Below are 23914 nucleotides of genomic sequence, written 5' to 3'. Positions count from 1 at the left end.
CTGGCACCGACCTTTACCCCCTAACATTTAACAGACTCAATGTGGTTTCACAGAGAAATGTTGTACCATACATCTATGTCTCAATACAATGAGCGATATATCTTGAGTTCATAAAAAGATCTTACTTTTTCTTGACATTCTGAGTGAACTCAATGGCACTCTTTCTGTTCAGATACACTATAGGAACACATCTTGTGCTAATTAGGCCATTTTAGTTTACATGTTCTTTGATATTACCTAACAGTATTTATGTGAAACTTGTTCAAATGACCTTCGTTACCTTCTTACAGCAAAAACATGATAGACTTTTGCATATGGGCCACTGGCAGTACAGCACCAGTCCCACAGGAACAGCGCTGGGCTCGGTTTCCTGAAAACACCTTAAGGCACCTTAATATAATCATCTACTGCAGGAAAAAAAACAGCTTTAAAAATGAAAAGAAACATCCGTGAATACCCTAGACATTCACAGATTATCTGTTCATCTATCTATTTTCCACCTCTTTTCAGAGTCCAGGTCACAGTAGTTAAGTATCTTAATAGGCATGCTCCCTTCCCTCCCTGTTCCCCCTGTCTTAAGATCTCTTTTCTTCAGCCTTTTAATAGTCTTCATCAAGAAATGAATGGTTATACTGATATTTTCTTTTGCTCGCTCTATCATGTATTTGTTCTCTGTGGAGTGTTTTGTTTTTTTAAGATTTGATTCCATTTTTATTTATTTAATTCAACACTTCTATCAATTTCCCCACTGATCCGCGTAACAACATCTGTGTTATTTGATTGTATCTCTCGGTCTCTGTAAAGCAACTTTGACCAACTTTTTGTAAGTGTGCTCTATAAATAAATTGACTTGACTTGTTTCCACACCAGATGGGATATGTAATCCCCCCAGCGTGTTCCCCGAGTTCTACTCCCAGCTGGTTGTTTCAGTAAAAACCTGAAGGGAGGCATTTAAATCAGATACACAGACAACCTCAATTGGCTCCATTTGAGTTGTAGTCATACTCAGAGTTTCTTCCAGATGTTTGCACAGCTCACCCTGTCTCTACAGCGTTAGGATTTGATTTATTATAGTCTTGCACCGGATTACTCCTGCTGATAACACCACTACAACACTAGTTTGATGTATCGTACATGATCAGACTGCATCCTGCTTATATTATATTCCCCACAGTCGCTGTTTACATTCTTGCATTCACTTTGTTATTCGAGCAACGGTTGGAAGGTCCGCCGCATTTCATTACTGAATATATACTGACTGATCTGTGCAGTCAGCGTATCTATATTGCTTAATTTCTCTAGAGTGAAGACTTTGCAAGATGTGCGCTGCTGAAAATGGAGGGAATTCTACTAGCTCCATGTTGTCCTCACTCTCAACATTGTCCACCAGCATCAGTGAGTCGTATGTGGAAAGATAAGAGGTCACGCCAATCCATCACACTTCTCGTGGTCTCCACATGGTGTCTCTGTAGCCGCCGTATAGCCCCAACATGAGCCTCTCCGCCTCAGGAAGGAAAGTTAATTTTGGCCGGTTTTATCCTCCATCCCATTCTTTTGGTCACCACCTAAAGCTCATGACCACAGTCGGGGGTTGGAAAGAAGATTAGCTGTCAAGTCAAGACCTTTCCCTCAGGCTAAACTCCCTCTCTTTACCACGACTGTCTGGTACAATTCCCATTTTACTGCTGACACTACACCAATCTGCCTGTTGATTGGATGTTCCGGTTCCTATGTCAATAATGTGAACCATGATCCAATATATTTATAAACCACCGAGAGCCGAGGAAAGATATTTTTAGTGTGATTCTTGTGTTCGGCAGCTGAGCAGCTCAACCGCAGAAAAACACACTTGGTTTTTGGATCAAGCAGTGAGAGGTAGGTAAGTAGAACTTTTCCTGTATATTTGCTGGGCGAGCAGCTTTTATGAGCATAAACTGGCTCTCATGTTTGGATTCATCATCTGCTTGTAATATATTCATCTACTGCATCTTACCGTTAAGGTTTATAAGATATGAGTGGATAGGAGATGAAAAAGGAAGGATTCCAGTCTTGTACTCAAGCACTGATAGTACTCACCTTCACTGTAGTAGTAATAATAATGATTCACACTCACTACCCAGAAACGGGTCTTCTCACCACTCACACCAAAAACTATGACATCCTCTAGTTATTCAAACTCACTCTCTCCCTCTCCTTCTCATCAAATCCCTCTCTGTGAATAGTGAAACACTTTTACACTGTCTATCACCGCACATCACAGAATTATTTCACCCGCTTTCTAAGTGTACCAAAAACTACATCAAACACCAAAGCGTGTAGACAACCATCACAACTGTAATAAGAAAGACAGAATCCCAGGTGCCGACTCTAAATCAAGCTCTCATCCATCTGAGGGAACACAAAATTTTAATCACAAAAGTTCCTCGGCATCTGAGCTTGTTTAAATGAATATTGACCCACATCTCTCATGTAGTCAGACAACTCTCGATGGACTTTCACTCACTGTTAATCTTCGCTCCGCTAACTCGGAGTTATGTGGCAGAAAAGAAGAGAGAGAGAATTTAGAGAGGCAAGAAAGCAGAGGGGTGCCTGTGGGTGTTTGTGCACACCCCACACATCCAGACTGTCAATATCATCTTGCGCATGAATCCATATGTGTGAGCACCCCTATTAGCTGTTTAGATCAACTTTTAAGTCAGGCAGAAGGATTTTGACAAATAGCCTGTCTGCTGACTCAGACTGAGGCAGTCCATCTAATGCTGTACCCATTTGACATTTGGCCCGTCTCTAAATCATCGTAATATGACTGAAATATCTCAGGCTCTTAATCACTCACAACCCTGAGGGGAGCTGAAAACTTATTGAAGGATGGAGGCCCAGAAATGGTAAGAAATTAAACCCCCTACTTTCTGCGTGTCTTGCAAAAAAAAAAAAAAAAAGAAACAAAACATTTTCTTAATATTCCTCACACACGCATGCATCTGTGAAGCTATCTCACCACAGCAGATTGGACATCATTGAGGATGCAGTAGCAGGACACTGAATAGAAAATATTATTCATCCTTTTGTGTGGACATAAGAAACATTTTTACAATTCCGCCCCCCCGTGCATTACATTTTTAATTAATAATGTGACACATTGTTCTGAAAGGAAAGAATTGGTGGTGTTGTATGAATATAAAAAGAAGAGATGAGAAAAGAGGACAGCTGGATAAAAGGGTTCAGTATTCTTCAAACACACCAGTTCATACACCAGTGTTGTCTAAACACCTCTACAGACAAAAGGGATCAAACCTGGTCTTAATGGCCACACTCTAAGACAGGGGTTGGGAGAACCTGTCATCGTAACGAGGGGGGCGATGCGATAAATTGTACAAATGAGGAAAGTGGTGCACAGTTTCAGTCTATGATGTTCCACATGGTGTGCACACAAATTGAGATGGACTTAGTTGTAGACACAATCTCTTGAATTTGGTATGGGGATTTTGGGGGCTGTCCTATGATCTGACAAACACTTGGTTCCATGCATGCGGTCTCCTTATGGAAGTAACTTTGCTGCCTTTTGTAGTTTTTGGTGATTTATATATGCTGTTGTGATGTCGGATATGTTAAACACGGTCAAAGTTCAGAAACATGAGGTGAATGTATGTAAAAAGCTGACACTGCAAACTTACCTCTGCTTCCCCATCTAACTGACATCACATCATTTGCGCATACCCAGAAACATCAGTCTGCTTCATATACACCAGTCAAACGTTTGGACACACTTTCTCATTGATGTGAATGGGAAGATGTGTCCAAACTTTTGACTGGTACAGTATGTATATGTGAAAAGTGAACTATTACTATTTGTTGACATAGCCTCAGGAACTGGTGTAAGTCTGGTGAGGGCCAGCTAGAACAGAGAGGGAGAGGGCTCATGGTAAAGGGCCAGTGTAAGATAAATGAGGAGGTTTTGATCTGTAAATCATACTAAGATATTCCAGTAGAGCCCTCAAATAAGATCTCAGACCCATAAAGGTGCATAATATGTCCTCTTTAAGCCCTCCATGGACCCTTGAGTGTTTAGACCCCCATCTGCAAAAAGCTGGTTACAACTGTGTGTCGATTTCACTTGGTCGATATTAAACAAAAAAGGAAAAGAAGGGGGAAATAATTCACAAAACACTAATGTCGACAGAAAAACATCGACCTTGGATCTGAGTTCAAAATTCTATTAAATGCCTGCTGTTTGGAGGGCTTTTATCAATCAATAGGTACACAGGTAAAAATCTCCATTTAACTAATCTAAAAAGCCTTTGTCAAGTCCTAAAATTAGAGGAATTACTCAATCAGTAGTTTGTCCATGTTTTAAGACAGACAACCTTCGATTGGTGAAAAGAGATTAGTTTGGCAGTGTGCCAACACAAAGGTAAATGAGTGTGTGGTGTCAGGGAAGATGACAGATTGTCTTTACAACTAGATGGCAGTTTGTACCAGTTTGAAATGACACATTATGTCATGGTGGGCTACTGATGTCAGAGCCAACCACAACAGTCTCATTCATTTTGTCATTGAACGTCTCCACCTACTCAAGAGCACCAAAGCAGTAGTTATTAAAAGGGGTCAGAGTTGTCAGTCACTAAGCATTATCTCTCAGATAAATGAGTGTGTTCATTAAGATTAGTCTCATTGTGAACGACAATAGTAGCTAGAATCAGTGCTTTCTGCCAGCGCACCACCACAGCATCTCCCTCTTTCTTCTCTCCCCATGTGTTTGCTTTTCAGAGCCAGTCATGCCTCACCTGTTCCCTATCACCCTCACTGCCCTGCACACCTGTTCCCAATCAACTCATCAGCTGTTCATTGGCTCGTGAGGGTTCCTATATAGAGTCAGTATTTTCCCTCTGTTTCTGGTCACATTGTCTATGTTGCCGTCACAATTCTAGCCGTTATCGTATACCTCATCTTTTTCTCTGTCTGTTGTGGACTGTTAGTTTATCTGCCGTTTCCTATATTTTTCTTCATATCCCCCATGTCACATTTTAATAACATTGCTGCTTATCTAATCATATACTGTACCATTTGCCCGGTTCCCAGGTTCAAAACAGTCTCTATTAGATGCTTGGAATGAAATTCAGCTGTACTGAGGCGACGGATGACTTAAATCACATAAGTAATTACCAAGCTAATGGGGTTGGTGCCATTTGTAGTAGAATAATTTGAACCTTACATTTTATTCATGAAGTGGAGAATCTGAACTAGTATCAGGCTTAATAAAAAAGGCATTTGACAGATGACAGTGGCTCAAATTCTTATTAATCATTCAATGTTTGAGGCAAGCTTGAGATCCCATCTGAAACCCCACACTGACATAAATCAAAGTAGATGTTTGGTGATACTGAAAGCAATCATATGAGATATGGCGGGGAAAAATGGGTAATTTTGTGTCTTAATAAAAATCGTGCTAGTCTTGATATTTCAAGAAGAAAAAAACATGTTACATCTGAATCTGTTACTACAACTCAATTCATTGCACTGCTGCACCTCTGCTCAATTTAAGAGAGAACAGATTTTCTCTGAGTGGTGCTCAAACCATTAGCCTTCGCAAAAAGGTATCAAGGTAGAGCGAAGGACCTTGGAAAGTATAACCCTTTAGGAGGAGCAGAAAAGCATACCTGTTGCCATGCCAACTAGGGATAATGATTTGGGGGGAGGAGAGGAGGGGGTTCTTCAAGGGTGCATTAGTTTGACTCTAGTGCCATCTCATGGTTGGTTTTCATATTAAAGTCAGACACTGCTAAAAAAAACTTTAAATTAGAATCACATTAAAGCAGGCTACAGATGAAATCATAATCCAACACAGACAGCAAACCAGTGCTCAGAGATGAACTTTAAAAAGGTTTATGTTTGAACACAGTTACTTCAGCAGTTCTTCATGCTTTCAGTTTGTGATTCAGTTTAAGTAAATGCTGCTGCGTGACCTGATTATACAAGAACAAGATGAGTGACAACACAGTTAGCAGAAAGCCTGGCAAAGCACTGTGATAGCTGCAGAGGGACCTGATGGAAACATACACTTTGGCGCCACCTGGTGATGCCATCTTTATGTGCATCCCTGAATGTATGTGCGCCTGTGTGTGTATGTGTGTGTGTGTGTGTGTGTGTGTGTGTGTGTGTGTGTGTGTGTGTGTGTGTGTGTGTACACAGGCTTGACTAGGTGATGTTCAAATATTTTCTGACAGTATGGGTCTTGACAAAGGCCAGCGACCTGTGGAGAGAGAGGAAACTGTATAGTTTCATCCAATCATCAACCAGAATACTCAGGTCAGAACTCTGCAGTAGGCCTCCATGTATCTAATCATGCCTCTGCCTCTTTTTTCACACGTGCACACACACACACACACAAACATCCACGCACACACACACGCACAGTGCTCTCTCCTTGTTACCCTGGGAAATGTATGATCTTGTGAAAGTGTGAGTTTCTTCATGATTCAGGTTGACTGTTGAGGAAACTTCCGGCCTGGGAATGCTGCAGAGGTGAAGGAAATCAAAATTGCTATTCCAATGTTTGTGTGTTTTTTAAATGTATTCTGAAATGTATTTATTTAAGCATGCAAGTTAAACCTGTGTTGAGTGTGAAAGAAACTTGATTTCAACATATCAAAATAAATGTGTGCAGTTTTAACACAAGATATTTTAATTATGAACATAACAGTTTATTATCTAACAAATACATAACATATGTTGGTAAAATACGTATTTGGGGTAAGTGATGTGCTTTGGAAGATATGAGTCTATTCAAACTTTTGTAGTTTTTTTTTAGGGGGGGGGGGGTTATCCATTGATTTGAAATTTGATCTGATTTTCTTCTTAACTTTACAAAATAAATCGCAAATGTAATTATTAATATATTACTTCAATAAATATTGAATCATCAGCACAAAATAAACATTTTCTAAATATTATTTCACATGACAAAATGAACAAAAGAAAAAAAAGTCAAAAAAGGTATCAAAGAGGCTGCTGAGAAATGTATCAGCAAAATATTTAGTCAGGTGGAAGTCATTAGTTTGAAATAATAATGTAAACACTAACATTTTAGGAATACTAAATATCTGGTGAATTGAAATGGTTTGATTGTTCACTGTATGAGATTACAAAATGTTTCAGTTCAAGTCATAAACATAATGATTTATTTTTGAAATGTCATATAGTTATGTAACTTCTCTAACAGAGACATCATGTTTCTAGCTTAAATTGTCAGAAATGTTTTGAGGGATGTAACAAAGTATAGACAATCTAAAAATTGATCAGTGAATTTCTTTGCCGGTTTTGTGTAAAAATGTAATATATGGAGTCACCAAAACAACTGAAACTGTTGTCATCAAAACAGCTTCAAGAGAGAGAAAAAAAAGAGATGGATTTTCAGACTGATGCACTCTCTAATATCAAACAGTATTGCGTCATTTGTCATTTCAGTGATGATCCATACAGCACATACCCCCATTAGCTTGTGATAGAGATTAGGAACATTGCGTCTTGCATCAATGGCATTGTGTGCCCACATGAGCGATTTAGCCCAGGGGGGGGAGGGTCAGATTGAGGTGATCCCACTATTCACTATTTCATTGACAGCACATTAAAAGGGTCCAAACATGCTTATCCTGACTGAAAACTACCAGTATGGAGACTATGCCATAATCGCTTTAGCCTGAGAGCTATTGAAAATAGGCCGATTCTCTGATTGTGTGTGTGTGTGTGTGTGTGTGTGTGTGTGTGTGTGTGTGTGTGTGTGTAAATTGGATGGTCGGTCAGGAGGACTCCACACACACTCAGGAAGTGTGGTAGTGGAAGAAGGGCGGGGCTTCAAAGAACATTGCGTGACAAGACTGAAGAAAACAGAGTGCAGCCTGGCGTCTCACTAACACACATGCACACGCACATATGTGCACTCAAACTCCCACCCACACACACATACATATATATATTATATATACACAAACAGGCATGCGCACACACACAGGCTTTTTACTCTTTTATGTAGCATCAGGTTAGGGTAACAGCACTGCCGTCTCTTAACTCTTATCTCGGCTCTCCTCCCCCCTTTAGCTTTTTACTCCACTTCTATCCTCTTCTGATCATCTACTGCCTCTTCCCTTTTTTCAATATCTGAGTCTCTGAAATATGTCTTTGCTCTCTGTTGTCTGGATATTCCCTAATTATCAAAATCATAGTTACAAAAACAAATGTAATGAGCAATAACTTTGTCATGATGTTGCTCTTATATCAGCTGCAGAATGCCACGCAAGATGTTTCTAAAGAACAAGGAGGGCAAAAGTGAATATTTTTTATTCCTTCAACAAGAAAAATACCTCCACAAAATAATTTGGGACACAGATATTATATTTAAATATAATTAAAACAAAATTATATAATAACGTTTGTTTAAGAATAGTCTCAGAATTCACATTCTGCCAAATAAGTTAACTAGAAGACATTATTCTCTAAATAATGAAGCAGTGCAAACCTGGAATTTACTTTACAATTTACTTTACATCACTTTTTTTTTTTTTTTTTGTTCAAATATGCAGTGATATCACTTTTATCACGTTTGTTCACTTTTCATTTGTAAAGTATAGATATTATTGTCATATGAGTATAATAAGTACAGTTTCACTGTTTCTGTCCAACTGTGAATCATTTAGTACAAGAGGAGACCAACTCCATCTAAGCATTACATGAAGTGCAGGTTACACCTTCTACATGATCATCATCATCATCATCACAGCATTATGTACATCATTTGTATTTTTCTTAGATCATAAATTTTTTTCCTTGTGTTTTGTTATTGAGTTATTGTTATTTAATCTGTATTTCCTGGTCATTGAGCTTTGCTTTTGCATTTTTCTTCCTTTTTTGTGTCCCACATGGGAACAAAAAAGATCAACTTGTTAGTGTGTTATTTTTAGTATCTTTGTGCTTCAATGTTTTTTATTACAGAAATATATTAAATGATAAAAATATGTGCAACTATTGTTGCGTTTCAATCTTATGTAAACACAACCTTGATTTGTCAACTAAAACATGTTGCATACTGAAATGATCATAATTACACATAGAACATATTTCATCAGGTTTACACTGTAAGTCAACATCAAAATAAAAGTAATATTCTTTTGATTACAACATACAGTGTTTGAGCTACTTCTTTGATTACATTTCTATTTATCTGAGCTCACAGCTGGACAGTGTCAGCAGCAAAGGTTAAACAGAAATAAACTAATAATAATAAATGAATGACTGTATCTATTCTATTTATTATTGCCCACAAGAAAGAGGGGAGCACTGATACAGTTAATTACTACCTACAAAATCACTGCATGCAACAACACAAACTATGATAAAAATATTAATTCAACAGACATTTACCTCATCAAAAAATATCCTGCATTACATTTTGTATAGCACATTTTCGTATAATTTCATTCAACAAAAAAAATAGAGATAAAGTGGGACTAAAGCAGTTAACTATCAATCATAACATTGTTTCTTTTTCTTTTACACAAGTAATTTACTGATTTGATTATGGGGGTTTCTTTTACTCATTTTTGCATTGAAAGACATTTCAACATTAAACTATGTTAAACGACAAAAAAAAGGCTTAGTAGCTAAATGTTTGTCGACACTATTGTCTAATTCATATTTTTATTTAGGGTGGACAACATAGTAAAACGAAGGGAAAATCTGTAACGAAAAGTACAACATTGATTCTATTTGTTGTTTTTAGTGTTGGTTAAACGCAAATAAATCCACCGAATAGGCCTATTTACAATGTGTTCAAGTAACGCGAGAGCACATGATAGACCCCGCGATAACCACAAAATCTAAACTTCTTATAACAGTGTATATCAACAGTGTATATTGATCAGACTCTGTTAATAGCATCATATTGAGTGACACAGCGCGAGGCAAACACACTGTTGTCTGCTCTATGGATTTACCTGTGTATGGAGTGACCTCGTGTCAGAGAGCTACATCATATCCCCCCAAAAAATCTGCAGCGGCTTAAAGGACACTCTTAGGAAAATGAAGTCATTTCAACTGGGTGGTGGTGACGGCCTTCCTAATTTACTCTGCTCGGGCGGCTAATTAAAACGAGCGAGCGCGCGGAGAGGGCCTATAACGCGCGAGCTCGACCGCGTCCCCTCTGTGCTGCTGCACTTCTCGTGCCCTCCTCTTCTTTCTCACGCGATCGTTAAATGTGATAGGCACTCATCTGAGCATGAGCTGAGTGAACAGAGAGAGGAGAGACTGTCTATTGGTTCCACCAGCTGAAATCCTGCCAGCAGCTTGAGGGCGCGAGGTTGAATAAACAGCCTTTCAGACAAACTCTGGCACTGCAGGGATAACAAAAAAAAAAACTCACATGTTTTGCCTTGATGTTTTGATTTTTTTCTTGTTTTATTCTGACGCAAAATTAAATGAGATTTGTAATTTTGGTCAAGCCTAATATGCTGCTAATCAGATTTCTAATGAGTGACTGTTGGCTGAGGCCGTTTAAGCAGGAGAGGGAGAAAACAATGCAACACCAGCCGTTTGTTCTTTTCTGTAATTAGTCTAAAACCGCAACGTGATAGCTTGGTAAACTTTTAAACCGCAAATCTCGATGTTTAACTGGCCTGAGTTATTGTAACCTGCAGTTAACGCTTCATGGAAATGATTGGAACTTTACATACAAACTATGCAAATTATATTTTTGGATATGAGTGAGCTGTAAAAGAGTTTGTAGCAGTCATGAGCTGGGGATTTCAAAGTAGTGAATGGCAATTAAGAAAAGTAGGCCAGATCATGTGCGCCAAACTCCCGAAAGACTAAAAATAGAAAAAAAAAAGGAGCTGAACAGCAGGAGTTGTAGTTCAAAGTTGAAATGTCTTTCCATGAAGTGTTTATTTTGTCTATACCCAGAAGCCAGAAGCTTCTAGACTTATCTATCGGATGTCATAGTTAAACGCAGTGTAAACAGTGCTTTTTCCATTTACCTGAGCAGAATCCTTCTTTCAAAAAGCCTGACTCTGGTTTAGTATTTGGCCCTCGCGCACATGGATGCATGTATTTGCAATAAGCTTATTACAGCAGGTCAGCAAGTCCCCCGGCCACGTGTTTCTAACTATGGTAAGACATTATAAAGAAATATTACACCTCGTTTAAAGCATTAACATGTTCCTCTAAAGACAAAACACACATAAAGAGAGAGAGAGAGAGAGAGAGAGAGAGAGAGAGAGAGAGAGAGAGAGAGAGAGAGAGAGAGAGGTCCCAGGGCTCAGAGGGGAAACTCATCATTCCACTGGGTTTATGTCCACGGGAGGTTTTACTCTCCTCTTTTTGCGCAGCATTTGATTCTTTCGAGGGACTTTGGTGGAGACTTTGTAAGCACTGTGAGCAGGAGCGCAGGCTTGGATTTGAGCACAGGGTCGGACGAGGGGGAAAGGTCCCCGCTTTTCAGCCCCTTTGTACTGGGCTGACGAGTACGTCCTGACAGGGGTTAACGTACCGTAAAGAGGTTAAACAAACGGACATTCCCGTTAGAAATCTCTAAGGCCTTATAAGTGGAGAAATTTGCAGAGGTGGTCTCGGGTTGGGAAGAGTTTTAATCAGCAGTAAACCTGTCTGATTAATTGAACCGCTTTTCATAGACTTGGCTGTGTTAATAAATCCAATATATTCCTAATAATAAGCTGCAATGATAGGCTAGGGTCTCTTTGTGTTTAGACAGATACTTACACTGGACTCACTTGTTTTGCGTTCACAGCGTTTTAAATAACATAATAACAATATGAGGAACACTAAGGAATATTTGAACCTAAAATGTTTATTTATTTTCAGAAATGATCCTTCTTTTTGTCATGACTAAGACACACTAACAAGACAACTAAAAAATAAATAAACTGATATTTAGATCAATTATTATTAGATATTTTACATGTTTTCCATTTACAGGTCTGACTCTTTTTTTAAATATATATTGTTAAAACATAAATTGATAATAGCCTGTATGTGATCATGTGTGGCAGAATTTTTACTGTATAAATCAGTGTTTTGCAGTGAGTCAGTAGAGTCACAGTTGGGTGCAACAGTCCAGCTAATTATAATTAAAATTTCTTTGATGAAACCCATTTGGATATAATTTGATATGATGTACATATGCCATTGTAAATCACTGCAATCCACACTGTGGTCAAAATCCCTGAACTTGAGCATTTAACCCGAGATAAAAAGCTCTGACCTTTTTAATTTAGGGAGTCTGAAATTACATTACCCTGCATCAAAGCCTGATGATGATTCCATGTGTACTCTACCATATATAAAAACAAACTGTATCCTTCAAATGAGCGGCCCACTGACACAAATTCATTGGGCAGAATGATGAAGAAACTAGGTTAGAGCAGGCTCTGGGTGTATTCTTAATAATGAAAGAGATAAACAGATATGGGAGTAAAGTGCTAGCATTTCTTAAAAGGAGAATCCAATGTTTTCTTCCATTCTTGTCATGTCTTTGGGTAAAAGTGCAATGTTTAGGTGTGGCAATGTTCCAAAAGTTGTTCTTAAGAAAGAAAACAATGTATTCTAAGCTGTAAAGTTCTTGTTTTGATTTTGGATACAAATGTTTAAAGTGTTGATTTAAAATCCCAGTACAGTAAGAGTGGTCGTAAAAAAAATCCCAATCTCTTGACAATCCTTTCCAAGCATTCCTCCTCGTGAGAATCTGGTTGATATGGAGTTAAAAATGCCTTGCTCAGGTCTGGCATTTGTAGGCTATACACTGTTGACTTGCACTGAGAGGAAAGAGAACGGCAGAGATTATGGGCAATTAAAGCCCACTTTATGCCGGTCTGCTGGCGTCACAAAGTCTGGCCGAGAATGCTCACCTCGGCTAATACTATCAATGAGAACAAACTCTGCAGCATCAACTTATTATGTACAGTGAATTATTAATGCCAGAGCTAGCACAGTCCCGGCTAAGCTGGCTTGCCAGTTAAGGAGAGTAAGTATGCAGTGAGATTTTGTCCGAGTGCCGAAGAATAAAATGCTGCAAGATGTGGCAAGAGCCTAAATAGGAGAAGAGAAGAAAAGCCTTCTTCACTCTACTACTTAACAGTCTGAAAATATGAAATATTTCCACAGTGGACCAACCACATTTTTGTGGGTTTACACAGAGAAAGAGAATATATTTTGCTCTTAATACACTTGTGAACTTGTGAAACCATCAGCTTTTGCGCCTTCATGCTTTGCTCAACTTTAGCAGGCGCTTAACTTGCCAGCAGAGTATTAACAGAGGGTAATGACAGCTTAGGAAATTACTGCAGGAAGGCTGTTTTGGCTGCTTTCTAACCAGCATGGTGCAAAGCAGTTTTCTGTATATGCTGCTCTGATGACAAGCAAGTACTTGAAAATGTGTGTGATATTTGAACCTAAGGTGTATTACACTCTGTTAACCATCAGAGGGCCCCCTACAAACCAAAGACAAGTGGTTGGTGGTGTGATGGGTCTGTAATATCAGTGTGAGTGATACAACTCCAGCAGCTCAGTTTTGCTGGTGTCATTAACAAACGACTACATTACCCATTACTTGTTTGTCGCTGTGGATACGGACAAACAAACATGTGAATTTGAATGCACTCACTGTTTATAATTATACACATGGGTGCATGCTTGCATCGCCTCAAAAATGCGAGTCAGCCGAGGTCACTATTCTTCACTGAGTCACTTTGAAGGCCTCTTAATGTAAAAGGGAGCTGTGAAATGCCCCAGAGGAGATACATGCCTTCCTGTCTCTGCCTGCCTGTCTCACTGCCTCCAGTGCAATGAAGTAGGTCAAACTGTCTCCACTTTCATTGACTGCAAACCCCTTCTGAGAGCAGCAGACTCCATTAAAATCACACTTGAAGCGGTAATGGTCGTCATAAAAATTGTGATTAGTCCTGGGTAATTTTCAACACGGAGAACGGGAGAGTGTAAAGGAAATGTGACTGGTTAATGACCATTCAAATAAAACACGCTAAATAGAAATGTAAACTTAAAGAGGCACTTTTCATTCTTGTTAACTTTTAAATAAAAATATCATCTCTGAACTGAACAAAATGAAAATGGTTACAGCTGCCAACCAGAGCTCTGGAAACTGTATGATTTTTGGGGTTTTGTGTAAGATTTCCAAAAAATATAATGCACAGTCAATTTGCTTTCCAACACCATGCAGTTTAGCCTCACTGCCATCTCATAGTGGACTTCTGTTTCTCTCTTGGATGATAATACAAACTGTAACACTGTGTTACAGGTCTGGCAGCACCCAGGGCTGGAAAACACTCGCAACCGCCAACTAGAGAAACACGGTCAATTTGATGCAGCTGTCTCCCGGAGCACATGCTGATGATATGATTTTGTGTGGTGAAACTGTATTTCGGTAGTGAGCTGATGTCAGAGCTGCGGTGGCACAGAGGGGGTCGTGGCCACGGAGCTGGGTAGCGGGCCAGCAGGCCATATAAAGCAAAGGGCACGCCAGGCCGGATAAAGATCAGAGGAGGAAGAGAGAGAGAGAGAAGAGAGGAGGGAGAGAGGAAAAGTGAGAGGGGGCCCTGTGGGTCGCGGCTGTCGGCCCCCCCGGAGCAGAGGGCGCTGGCCGGGGTGCCACATCGTTCAGACGGCCTGGTGTACACAGAGAAACCTGATCTAATGTGGGGTTTAAACACACGCAAACACATCTAAAAACAGAAAGGCAATCAAACAGCTACACGGAATACATGCAGAGGGGGTGAGGACGATGAGACTGTAGAGAGATAACGGTGATGATGAGACATGATTTAGAAATTCACAAGAATGCTGCTGTTTGCAAAGAAAGAGGTGTGAATAAGAGCTACTGATGTTTGTCTGAGCTTCAATTAATATCACTTTTTATGTTCACTTCTGGAAGTTTGCCCTTTAGTCAATCAGCCCATCATGTGGTACTCATCTTTTTTTTGAGTTTTCCTACATCACACAGAGAAAGAGTGAGATTTATGATTCATCTGAACACCGTTATCTACAGGAACACAAGCATACAGCATTCAGATTGTGTAGTTGCATTTTTTAACTTCAGCAAACTTCTACAGTGAACAATCCATGAAGGACAAAGAATCATAAGAGTAGACTTTTTGATGTTAATAAAGTTAATATATCTCATTGAGTTTTCTTTGTAATAGTACATTCCAGTGCAATTGTGGTATCTGTGATAAATGTGTGAATTATTTACTAGATTGACTAGACTTTGCCCTTTGCCTATATATTATTAATAGAATTAATCATTTCACAATAACTTTAGTAACCTTGTAGGATTTGATCAGCTACCACTTTCTGTCACATTTACTTAGTTTTGATAAGATAATCGATGCGTATTGACCTTTACAACTTCATCTCATGCGTGTGGAATCATAAAAATATCGATTTAACCATAATTCATTGAAAGTAGCTTTGGGTATTTGTTCATTTCTAATCATGAAATATAAAGTTCACTGGTGTTGTTAACTTTACTAAAAGGGAGAAGAGCGGCAGTGGGGGTTTTTGTTTTGGCCTCAAGGGAACAACAAAGGGTTTCAATAACCGAATTAAAGGCGCATCATAAAACGCCATATTAAATCTCTTATTGACCGAGATATTAGAAGACAGGTGCAAGACTCGGCTCTTCAACACACGGCTCATATTACTGTTGTCTGCGCTGAGTGTTAGACTGAAGAGCAACATTACCGCTGATCCTCTGTCAAAGGGTAAGTCTAGCCTTGGGGAGAGAGAGAGAGAGAGAGAGAGAGAGAGAGAGAGAGAGAGAGAGAGAGAGAGAGAGAGAGAGAGAGAGAGAGGCTGAAGTTAAAGGTCATCGCCGCTGACTCCATTGAGGGAAATAAAAAGCTCAAATGTCTTGCCATTTCAACGAAAAGGGTAAAGACGCCCGTCAGCACTCATTTAAATCTTTCAGATGATCTAGTAGTGGTAAGTTTATCTTGATCTGTGCCATGAAGGCTGTATTCACTGGAAACATACTGCTCTTAATAAATGCACTATTTCATGTTCACAGCAAGTTATAAGTAGCTCTACCGAAGCTGTAAATATCGGCTACTTGCTTGGTCCGTCAATGAAACATGAGCGGTTGGGCATGTATTTTTTTTTAAAGTTTATTTTAAGGGACACAGTTTAGGTGTTTATGCCTACATCAAATGGTCATTTTAAAAGATGTTATCTGCTGTTATGTGGATTATTCTTCTGGAGAAACTGAGGGCTGAAATGTTAATAGTTGAAGAAGAAAAATACAACAAATCAAACGTGTGTTCCCACTGCTGTTCTTATACTAATATTCTTTTTTTAGTCCGATCTCCTTGGCTTTTTTTCTACTCATTTCCTCAGAATAGAAAATTTGTAAAAAATAATTAGGCTGAGGAAACCTTGCGCTCCAACAGCGATAGAAGCAGCCCACTACAATAACACTATATCGACAAATGGGACCACATAATTCTGCCGATCAATTGTAAATCTTGAGATAGAGGAGAAAATGTGTAGTTGGTCCTAATTAAACCAGGCAGCTACAGATAAACAGCCCCATTATTCTGTTGAGCCATTACGCAAAGTTTTGATAACCTTTGACAGCAGCCGCATCTCCAAGACGCAGCGTTTCACGTGCCATTTTACACGGTTCAATAGGCAGAAGCGCTCCTGACTCCTGAGGTCGATAACATCATACCACTGTGAGCCACCGCTCATTTTATTTTTCAATTTAGGCTTGTACTGGAAATGGAAAAGTGATCGTCTCTCAGGTGCTGTCAAATGTTTTAAAAGCTTGAAATAATGACTCTAAAATGATTGAAACACAAGCAGCCTTAGTTTTTCCTCTGTGTCTAATGGTTTAAAGCGCACGCAAATACACACACACACACCCACACCCTTAAAAGATGACAGGCTCCATACTGTCGTTCCCTGCCAGCTAATAGCTGACTGTGAGCGCTTCCTATATCAGAGTGGACCGGGGGGGCTCGACCCCGGGCATGCCTGCTGCCCTGGCGGATCTTTATTTTGATTTGCACTCTAATTGACCCAAATAAAGAGCGCTGTACCACGAACAGAGGTTTTCTCCTGCCTGTATGGCCTCGAGGGGACGGGCCTGCACGTGAACACACACACACACACACACACACACACACACACACACACACACACACACAGAGCAGCGGCTGACGCAGAGAGACAATAATTCTCCTTTCCTTGGAAAACCCCATTTGCTATTGTGCTCGTCCAATCGCTGGATGCCCTCGGCTCGTTACGCGTTTGACTTGACGTTTCACTGTACTACTGCTTCCGTCTCCCTGTCTCCCTCTCCTCCCGCTGGCACCGAGGAGATCCCCGTCCCGTCCCTGCTATGACTCCTCATCCGATAACTGCGCAAAGGCAGCGGCGCTTGAAATGACTGCTGGGACTTTGGGTCGCCTTAACGCTCGATCGAGAGAGGATCCGCTTGGTTTTTACGTGAAAACACCGTGAGATCAGGCAGGAAAACATGCAGGAGAAGCTGACGGAGAAACAGACTCCCACTTCATCGAGGGCGTCGTCGTTTTTCATCGAGAATCTGCTGGGCACTGGGCGGAATAGGCAGGATTCTGCGTCGGACAGCAGTCGAGAGGATGCCGGTGTGGAGAGCGTTTCCAACGGCCGAGTCCTGAACTCACATCACGCCGATACGAGCGCTCCGATTCCCGATGGCTCCAGCTCCACAGCCCGGTCCCCATACAGAGAGTCGCCGCTGCAGTGGTACCGCGGGGGCAACATTGCCTTGAACTCCAGAGCTTTGGAAACACCACACAGTGAGTACCGAGTAGATTGTAGGCACAATAATAATGATAAATAAAGCTAAACTGAACTATGGGCATCTTAGCCTATTCAACATAATATACAAAGCGTGTGCACAGTTTGTTGCAAGTAAAGTATTAGCAGGGGTGTGATGGACTGCACTATTTAACCACATTTTCTCTGATATTTAATAGCTTTTAAAATGAACCGTGACAGTCATGAGAATCGGAGTTAAATATGAAAAGAAGAACAAGGTGTTTGTTTCATATAGTCTCTACTTTTAGATCACATATATCAGCTTTTATTTACTGAATAAAACTGACTGCTTGTTGACATTATGCACGCCGTAGTGGCTTGACTTAGTTGCGTATTTGTTTATTTTGCATGAATTTATTGGTAACACAGGGAGATAATATTAAAAGCTGGAAAGTCTCAAGCCTTTTCTCGCTTTGTTAAATAACAATATTTTTCTTTCCGTTTCCCCACCCAGAGTTCCCAAAAACTCTAGAAAGGTTACCCTTCCCTTGGTTATGGGTATTGAGGTTTGGCAGATCTTTGCAGGTTCACACTGCGTCTGTAAATTCTGTAAAACACCTAAGAATGAACGTTTTTTCACGCCTGAGCACCAGAAGCGCAGCTCATCCTCTATTGTACAGAGAGGATATTCCATCGTGCTTCTCGGTAGGCAACCCATAACCCAATCTGAAGATTACGCACACGGATTACGCACACATACCCAGCTATACAGAAGCGACAATAACGCTGCACGTCAACATCATGACGCCTTTACGCACATTCAGTGCCATTTGGGCACTCATACGCGCCATAAAATCAAAACAAAAATGCCCCTCCCTCCGGTTGTACAGTCCAATACTTTGATTTAAAAATCCCAAGAGCACCATCAATGTGTCCACAAGTTATTGAAGCCCATGGTCACAGCCAATATACACACAGTAATTCGGTATTGACCTGTTGGATGATATTAGTATGTTATAAACTGCCAAGGTCTTGTCAGGTTTACTTTGGAAGGCTATGTGTATTATTATAAATATCCTAATCCTATCTGTGTCATATCCGTGTCAGACTACTTCCTCACTGGACTCATTAAGTGCTATGTTATGCAATCTAAACTTCCTAGCGTTGCCCATGTGCACTCAACTTTTTTGGTAAACTGTAAAACACATTTACATTTTAAAGTGTTTAAATCCAAATTAATTTAATGTCATATTTCCCTAAAATTATACAACACATTTTATTGTTTTATGTTCCATTTTCATTATTTTCTTTAGACTGATTTATTCCGCAATGCTTTAACAGAGAAGTTTCCATTTGTTTAAAGGACAACGATGTATCAGAGCGCTGGTGTAAAAAGCTACTATCTCTGTCAGTGGGCTTTTAAAGTCAGTCATATTTCTGTTTTGTCTCTTTCAGGCCCGAGGGATAATACACACTCACCCATATCCACCAGTGACAGAGGTTCACCTGCGGTGTCTGAACCGATAACGGAGGGCAGCGACGAAACTGACAGGAAAACGGGCGACAGCAGCCTGACTGACGACAACGAGGACGCGCACAACGGTTTAGACGCACGGTCAGAGCAAGACGCCTCTTCTGACCCGAGCTCCACCCGGAAGAAGAAGACCCGGACTGTGTTCAGCCGCAGTCAGGTGTTTCAGCTGGAGTCAACCTTCGACGTGAAGAGGTACCTGAGCAGCTCTGAGAGAGCGGGGCTGGCAACGTCTCTTCACCTGACGGAGACGCAGGTCAAAATCTGGTTTCAGAACCGGAGAAATAAATGGAAGAGACAACTGGCAGCGGACCTAGAGGCTGCACATATTCCAAACTCGACCCAGCGGATTGTCAGGGTCCCCATCCTCTATCACGAAGGACCCGGACCCACTGCAGCGCTGGGGTTCAACTTGAACGGACATCAAGTGTCCGCACCCGTCGCGGGCTTCACCAATTCTATCAACTACCCTCTGTCCTCGTTTGCTCACTCCATGAGCATGTTGAGATCACAGATGACCGGCTTGGTGTAAAGACTGACATATCAAACGCTTCTGTTGGTTAATGATATAAATTCACCCTGTTGATACTGTGCAATAACCCACAATGCCGCAAGAAAACAGCTGACTGCATCCAAAGATAAAAGCCACAGAAACCGTAATAAATAACACTAAATAATGACTCTTCTCTATATTTGTGTTTATAAGCCTCTACAAGAGCCTGTTCTCTTGTCACAGTATAGACTATAATAACAATGAAGCATGGAGGCAGAAGCTGTTCATGTACTATTTGAATACACATATTTTTGCAAACTTTTATATTTAAAGCCACACGTTTTTCCAACTTTGTCACTTTTTTCACTTAATAGATAAATAAAAAAATCAAGCACCGTTCTGTCTGTTTTTGTCTGCTATTTGTGAACATTCACTGATCTTTAATGTATCTTCATGTCTGTCAGTCATAAACCTGCAGAAGAGGGTGAAATCAGTCTCTATGTTTTATGAAACAAATAAAGATTACAGAGGCGACTTGTCTGTCTTTTTGGAAATTACAGAATTAAAGTGTACACAGTGTTTTAAGTTATTGCTACAAACAGGCCTCTGTCAGAAATATTCACTCTTTTCTCCTTTTGACGTATAAAAAGTCAACTTAACCTTCACATTTATATAAAATAAATCTGAAGAGAATTGCACTGGCCAGGTCACACAGTAGCTACTGTAGGACAAACTTTTAAAATAAACCATCTCTTTTTAATAAACGCATGACAAGTTCACCTTTGATAATTCACCAAAAAAGTTGGTGAAATAAAAACTTTACTTCGAGTTAACGGAAAATTCAGTTTTGATACAATCCGGTGTAGATCACAAAATGAACGGTAAAGTAAATAAGTGTAAGTCGCTAGGTAATGAAATAAAAACACCGAGGATAAAGATTTCATTCATAAAACCACAAGATAAAAACTGGATCGACTTTTAGCAGTCTTCAAATTACCAAAAAATAGTGAAAAAACAAATAAATAAAATTGCAGGTGATTTATTATAGGTTATTAAATAAATGAAATAATCCCTTAAAGCACCGTGAGTGCAACACGGCAGAAACGTAAATAAGTATATTATTTTATTGGCAGCTTGTTTCATTTTAAAAGTAGCAAGCAGCTCCCTGAGGAAAAAATATAGAAATGCGAGTGTGTGCTTTGAAAACTACTGTGCAAATATTTATTATTACACACACATTCCAGTGTCAGTAGAAAATATATAAAAATAATATGCTTTACTATGCAAATCAATTGACAAACTTCATTTCAACTTCGACGTCCTCAGATGCTTCACACACAGACTGCAGGTTAAATACTGTTAATGCTGTGAAATAACTGGGAAATTAAACTAGTGCTTATTTTCCTGGGGGGACCCGTGGAGGGCACCGGACTAAGGGTCTCCTTGCAGATGTGTAGGATGAGTGGCGGAGTTAAGAGGGGGGAGGGCACAACACCACTCCCCTTCCCTCCCTTCGCCTTCCATCCCTTCGCTCTTATTGGCCCATAGTGCGCGCTCCCCTGGACCAATCACCGAGGACAGAGCGCGCTCCATCCGGTGTGTGCAGTAGCGGTGCAGGCAGAGCATCGCCAGCCCAGCAGTGTCTGCTCAGTGGCTGCTGCTATGGTGCGTGGAGCATCCAGACGTTAGTGGTGAGATTAACGTCCTGGTTTAGACTTAACGCCGAGTAGAGTCGCGGAAGTAAACAAAAGAGGGAATTACGCATTGGAGAATATGAACAAAGTGGACGCACCATGTCGACCCGCGGCCTCTCTGAAATTCACTATTGACAACATCCTAAACCTGAAAACCAGCGGGAGGACCTGTGACAGTTGTCATCCCGCGGGACTGCAAGATGACTCGGCCACGGCGATGCGTAAAGACGGTTTCCAGAGCCACCACGAGGAGCACGGAGCCCAGCAGAGGCAGGACCCGGACAGCAGGCTCAAAGAAAGTGGTAAGAGGTTTTTACAGAATTTGAACCCAGTTGTAAAATATATATATATGTGTATCTTGTGCCATCACCATTACGCACGACTCTTGCATAGTCTTACTCCTTGGGTCAATTTAGCATCACAGTTTGAGGCTCGTGTTAAATTAGAGTGTTGATTGTGTTACAGAATGTATCACAGACTGCCACGGAGCGTCGGACTCGGTGATCATCAGCCGCGGAGACGCGATAAAAGCGACGGAGGTGCGCTTCGAGAGCGGGGACAGCAGCTGCGACGACAGCAGCTCCACCACCACGGCCACAGACCCCCACAAAGGAGGCAGCCCCGCCAAGAAGAACAAAATGATCACGAAAAAGAAAACGCGCACTATTTTTTCCAAGAGACAGATTTTCCAGTTGGAGTCTACCTTCGACATGAAACGCTACCTGAGCAGCGCGGAGCGTGCCTGCCTCGCCAGTTCTCTCCAGCTCACGGAGACCCAGGTGAAAATATGGTTTCAGAATCGCAGGAATAAATTGAAACGGCAAATCTCGACTGAAATCGACGGACCCGTTACCGATTTCCCCGAGAGTGGAAAGCCCGTGGTGGTGGGGCAGCTCCCGGCCTTGTACAAAGAGAGCAACCTGCTGGGGAGATGCCTGCTGCCCATGCCTCTGCCCGTGGTTTACCCGGGGAGTAGCACGCCTTACCTCTGCTTCTCAAACGCCAGCAAGTACTTCAGCCTGTACGACGGGGACGTATGATGGTTTCACTGATCCTCCATGTGAAAGAGACACTTTTTGGTGGTCTGTTGCCAAGTTTTAAGCATTTAAAAAAAGGTGTTTAGATGATGGGGCCGGACCTGCCTCCAAAACTGGTTATGAAGACTGCAAGTAGCCTACAACGACAGAGGAGTAGTTACACATATCACATAAAAAATAAGCTGATTGGGTATTATTTATTTTTCAGTCAAACTTATGGGTTCTATAGGCCTAACACTAAACCTGCTATAGTTACACATAGCCGTTTATAGAAACAGCAGGCTAAGCTTGTGATAGCCTGAGGGAGGCCTCAAACAGCATCAACCCCAACATTTTATTGTTTACATAATTCATTATATTATTATTATTATTATTATTATTATCATCATCGACAACCGCATTTTCAGCAGCCTAAGCCACCAAAGAAATTACTAGGCTATACATTAGCTGTTTGCATGCATTTCCTGTATCATAATGAATTTTTTTTGAATTACTGAAATTATCTATGTATTTAAATGAATGTAATTAACATTTTATTTTATGTTTCACGCATGTCTATTTTTTTTTCTGAGTATCCTACTATGCTTACTTTATTCCACATTTGCCTATAGGCTCATTACACCATTTACTGAAACTGTAATTAAAACATCTTCATTCAAGAAATATTTGACAGAATTGATTCAGTATTTTGAGGTGAACTTTTTGTGTTTTGGACATTGAAGGTTTATTGATCACGAGAAATTGTAGATAGTGGGGATACATTGAAAATAATCCTAACTGTAGTTTTTACTATGCATTTTGTAATTCCACCATTAAGTGTTAAATGTATTTTACAGGAAGTAAAAAATGCAAAAGGACTATTGATTAAACAAGAAGAAGAATTAAGATATGGAAATAAGTTGTAAAATCTTAAATCAAAGCACAACTTCAAATCTTGGTCTCTGTAAAGAACACTTGATATAAAACTGTCTTAAATGACGACTATGCAAGAGGCCTTTAATACTCACAGGCCCACATTTCTATTATTTTCTCTGCAAATCTCAGGCCTCCACAAGCATAACGTTGCTACTGTATCCTAAATTAGAAGCACAGCAGTTTGTATAATATGCATAAATTCAACATTACTCATAAACTGTGTTTCTGACAGCTTAATATTGTAATCAGCAGTATAAAGACCACTTTATGTAATTATGTCAGTAAACCTGGGGGGGGAAAGTACTAAATGGTGAATGTTAATATATAACATGTATATCTATTTGTAGTTGGTGATAAAAACAATATATTTAGGATATAAACTAAATATTGTGCTATACCAGACGACCGATATAATATGTTCCTC

At 40.3% G+C, this 23914-nt stretch overlaps 2 protein-coding genes across 2 annotated transcripts; both read left to right on the top strand.

Moving 5' to 3' along the window:
- The first annotated feature begins 17347 nt into the window (after window positions 1–17347).
- Window positions 17348–19905, top strand: hmx1 (H6 family homeobox 1). Its single transcript, XM_053334600.1, is given in 3 exon segments — window positions 17348–17552; window positions 17554–17858; window positions 19276–19905. Coding segments are annotated over 3 exon segments (1005 nt in total). The 5' UTR covers window positions 17348–17460; the 3' UTR covers window positions 19884–19905.
- Window positions 19906–21617: 1712 nt separating this feature from the next.
- Window positions 21618–22578, top strand: hmx4 (H6 family homeobox 4). Its single transcript, XM_053327407.1, has 2 exons — window positions 21618–21840; window positions 22004–22578. The coding sequence occupies exons 1-2, from the start codon at window positions 21618–21620 to the stop codon at window positions 22576–22578; spliced, it is 798 nt and encodes a 265-aa protein (XP_053183382.1).
- Window positions 22579–23914: the final 1336 nt, after the last annotated feature.

The sequence above is a fragment of the Scomber japonicus genome, chromosome 2, assembly GCF_027409825.1.
Source record: "Scomber japonicus isolate fScoJap1 chromosome 2, fScoJap1.pri, whole genome shotgun sequence".
In the NCBI taxonomy this organism is placed as follows: Eukaryota; Metazoa; Chordata; class Actinopteri; order Scombriformes; family Scombridae; genus Scomber; species Scomber japonicus.
This window is presented reverse-complemented; position numbering and strand designations above follow the sequence as displayed.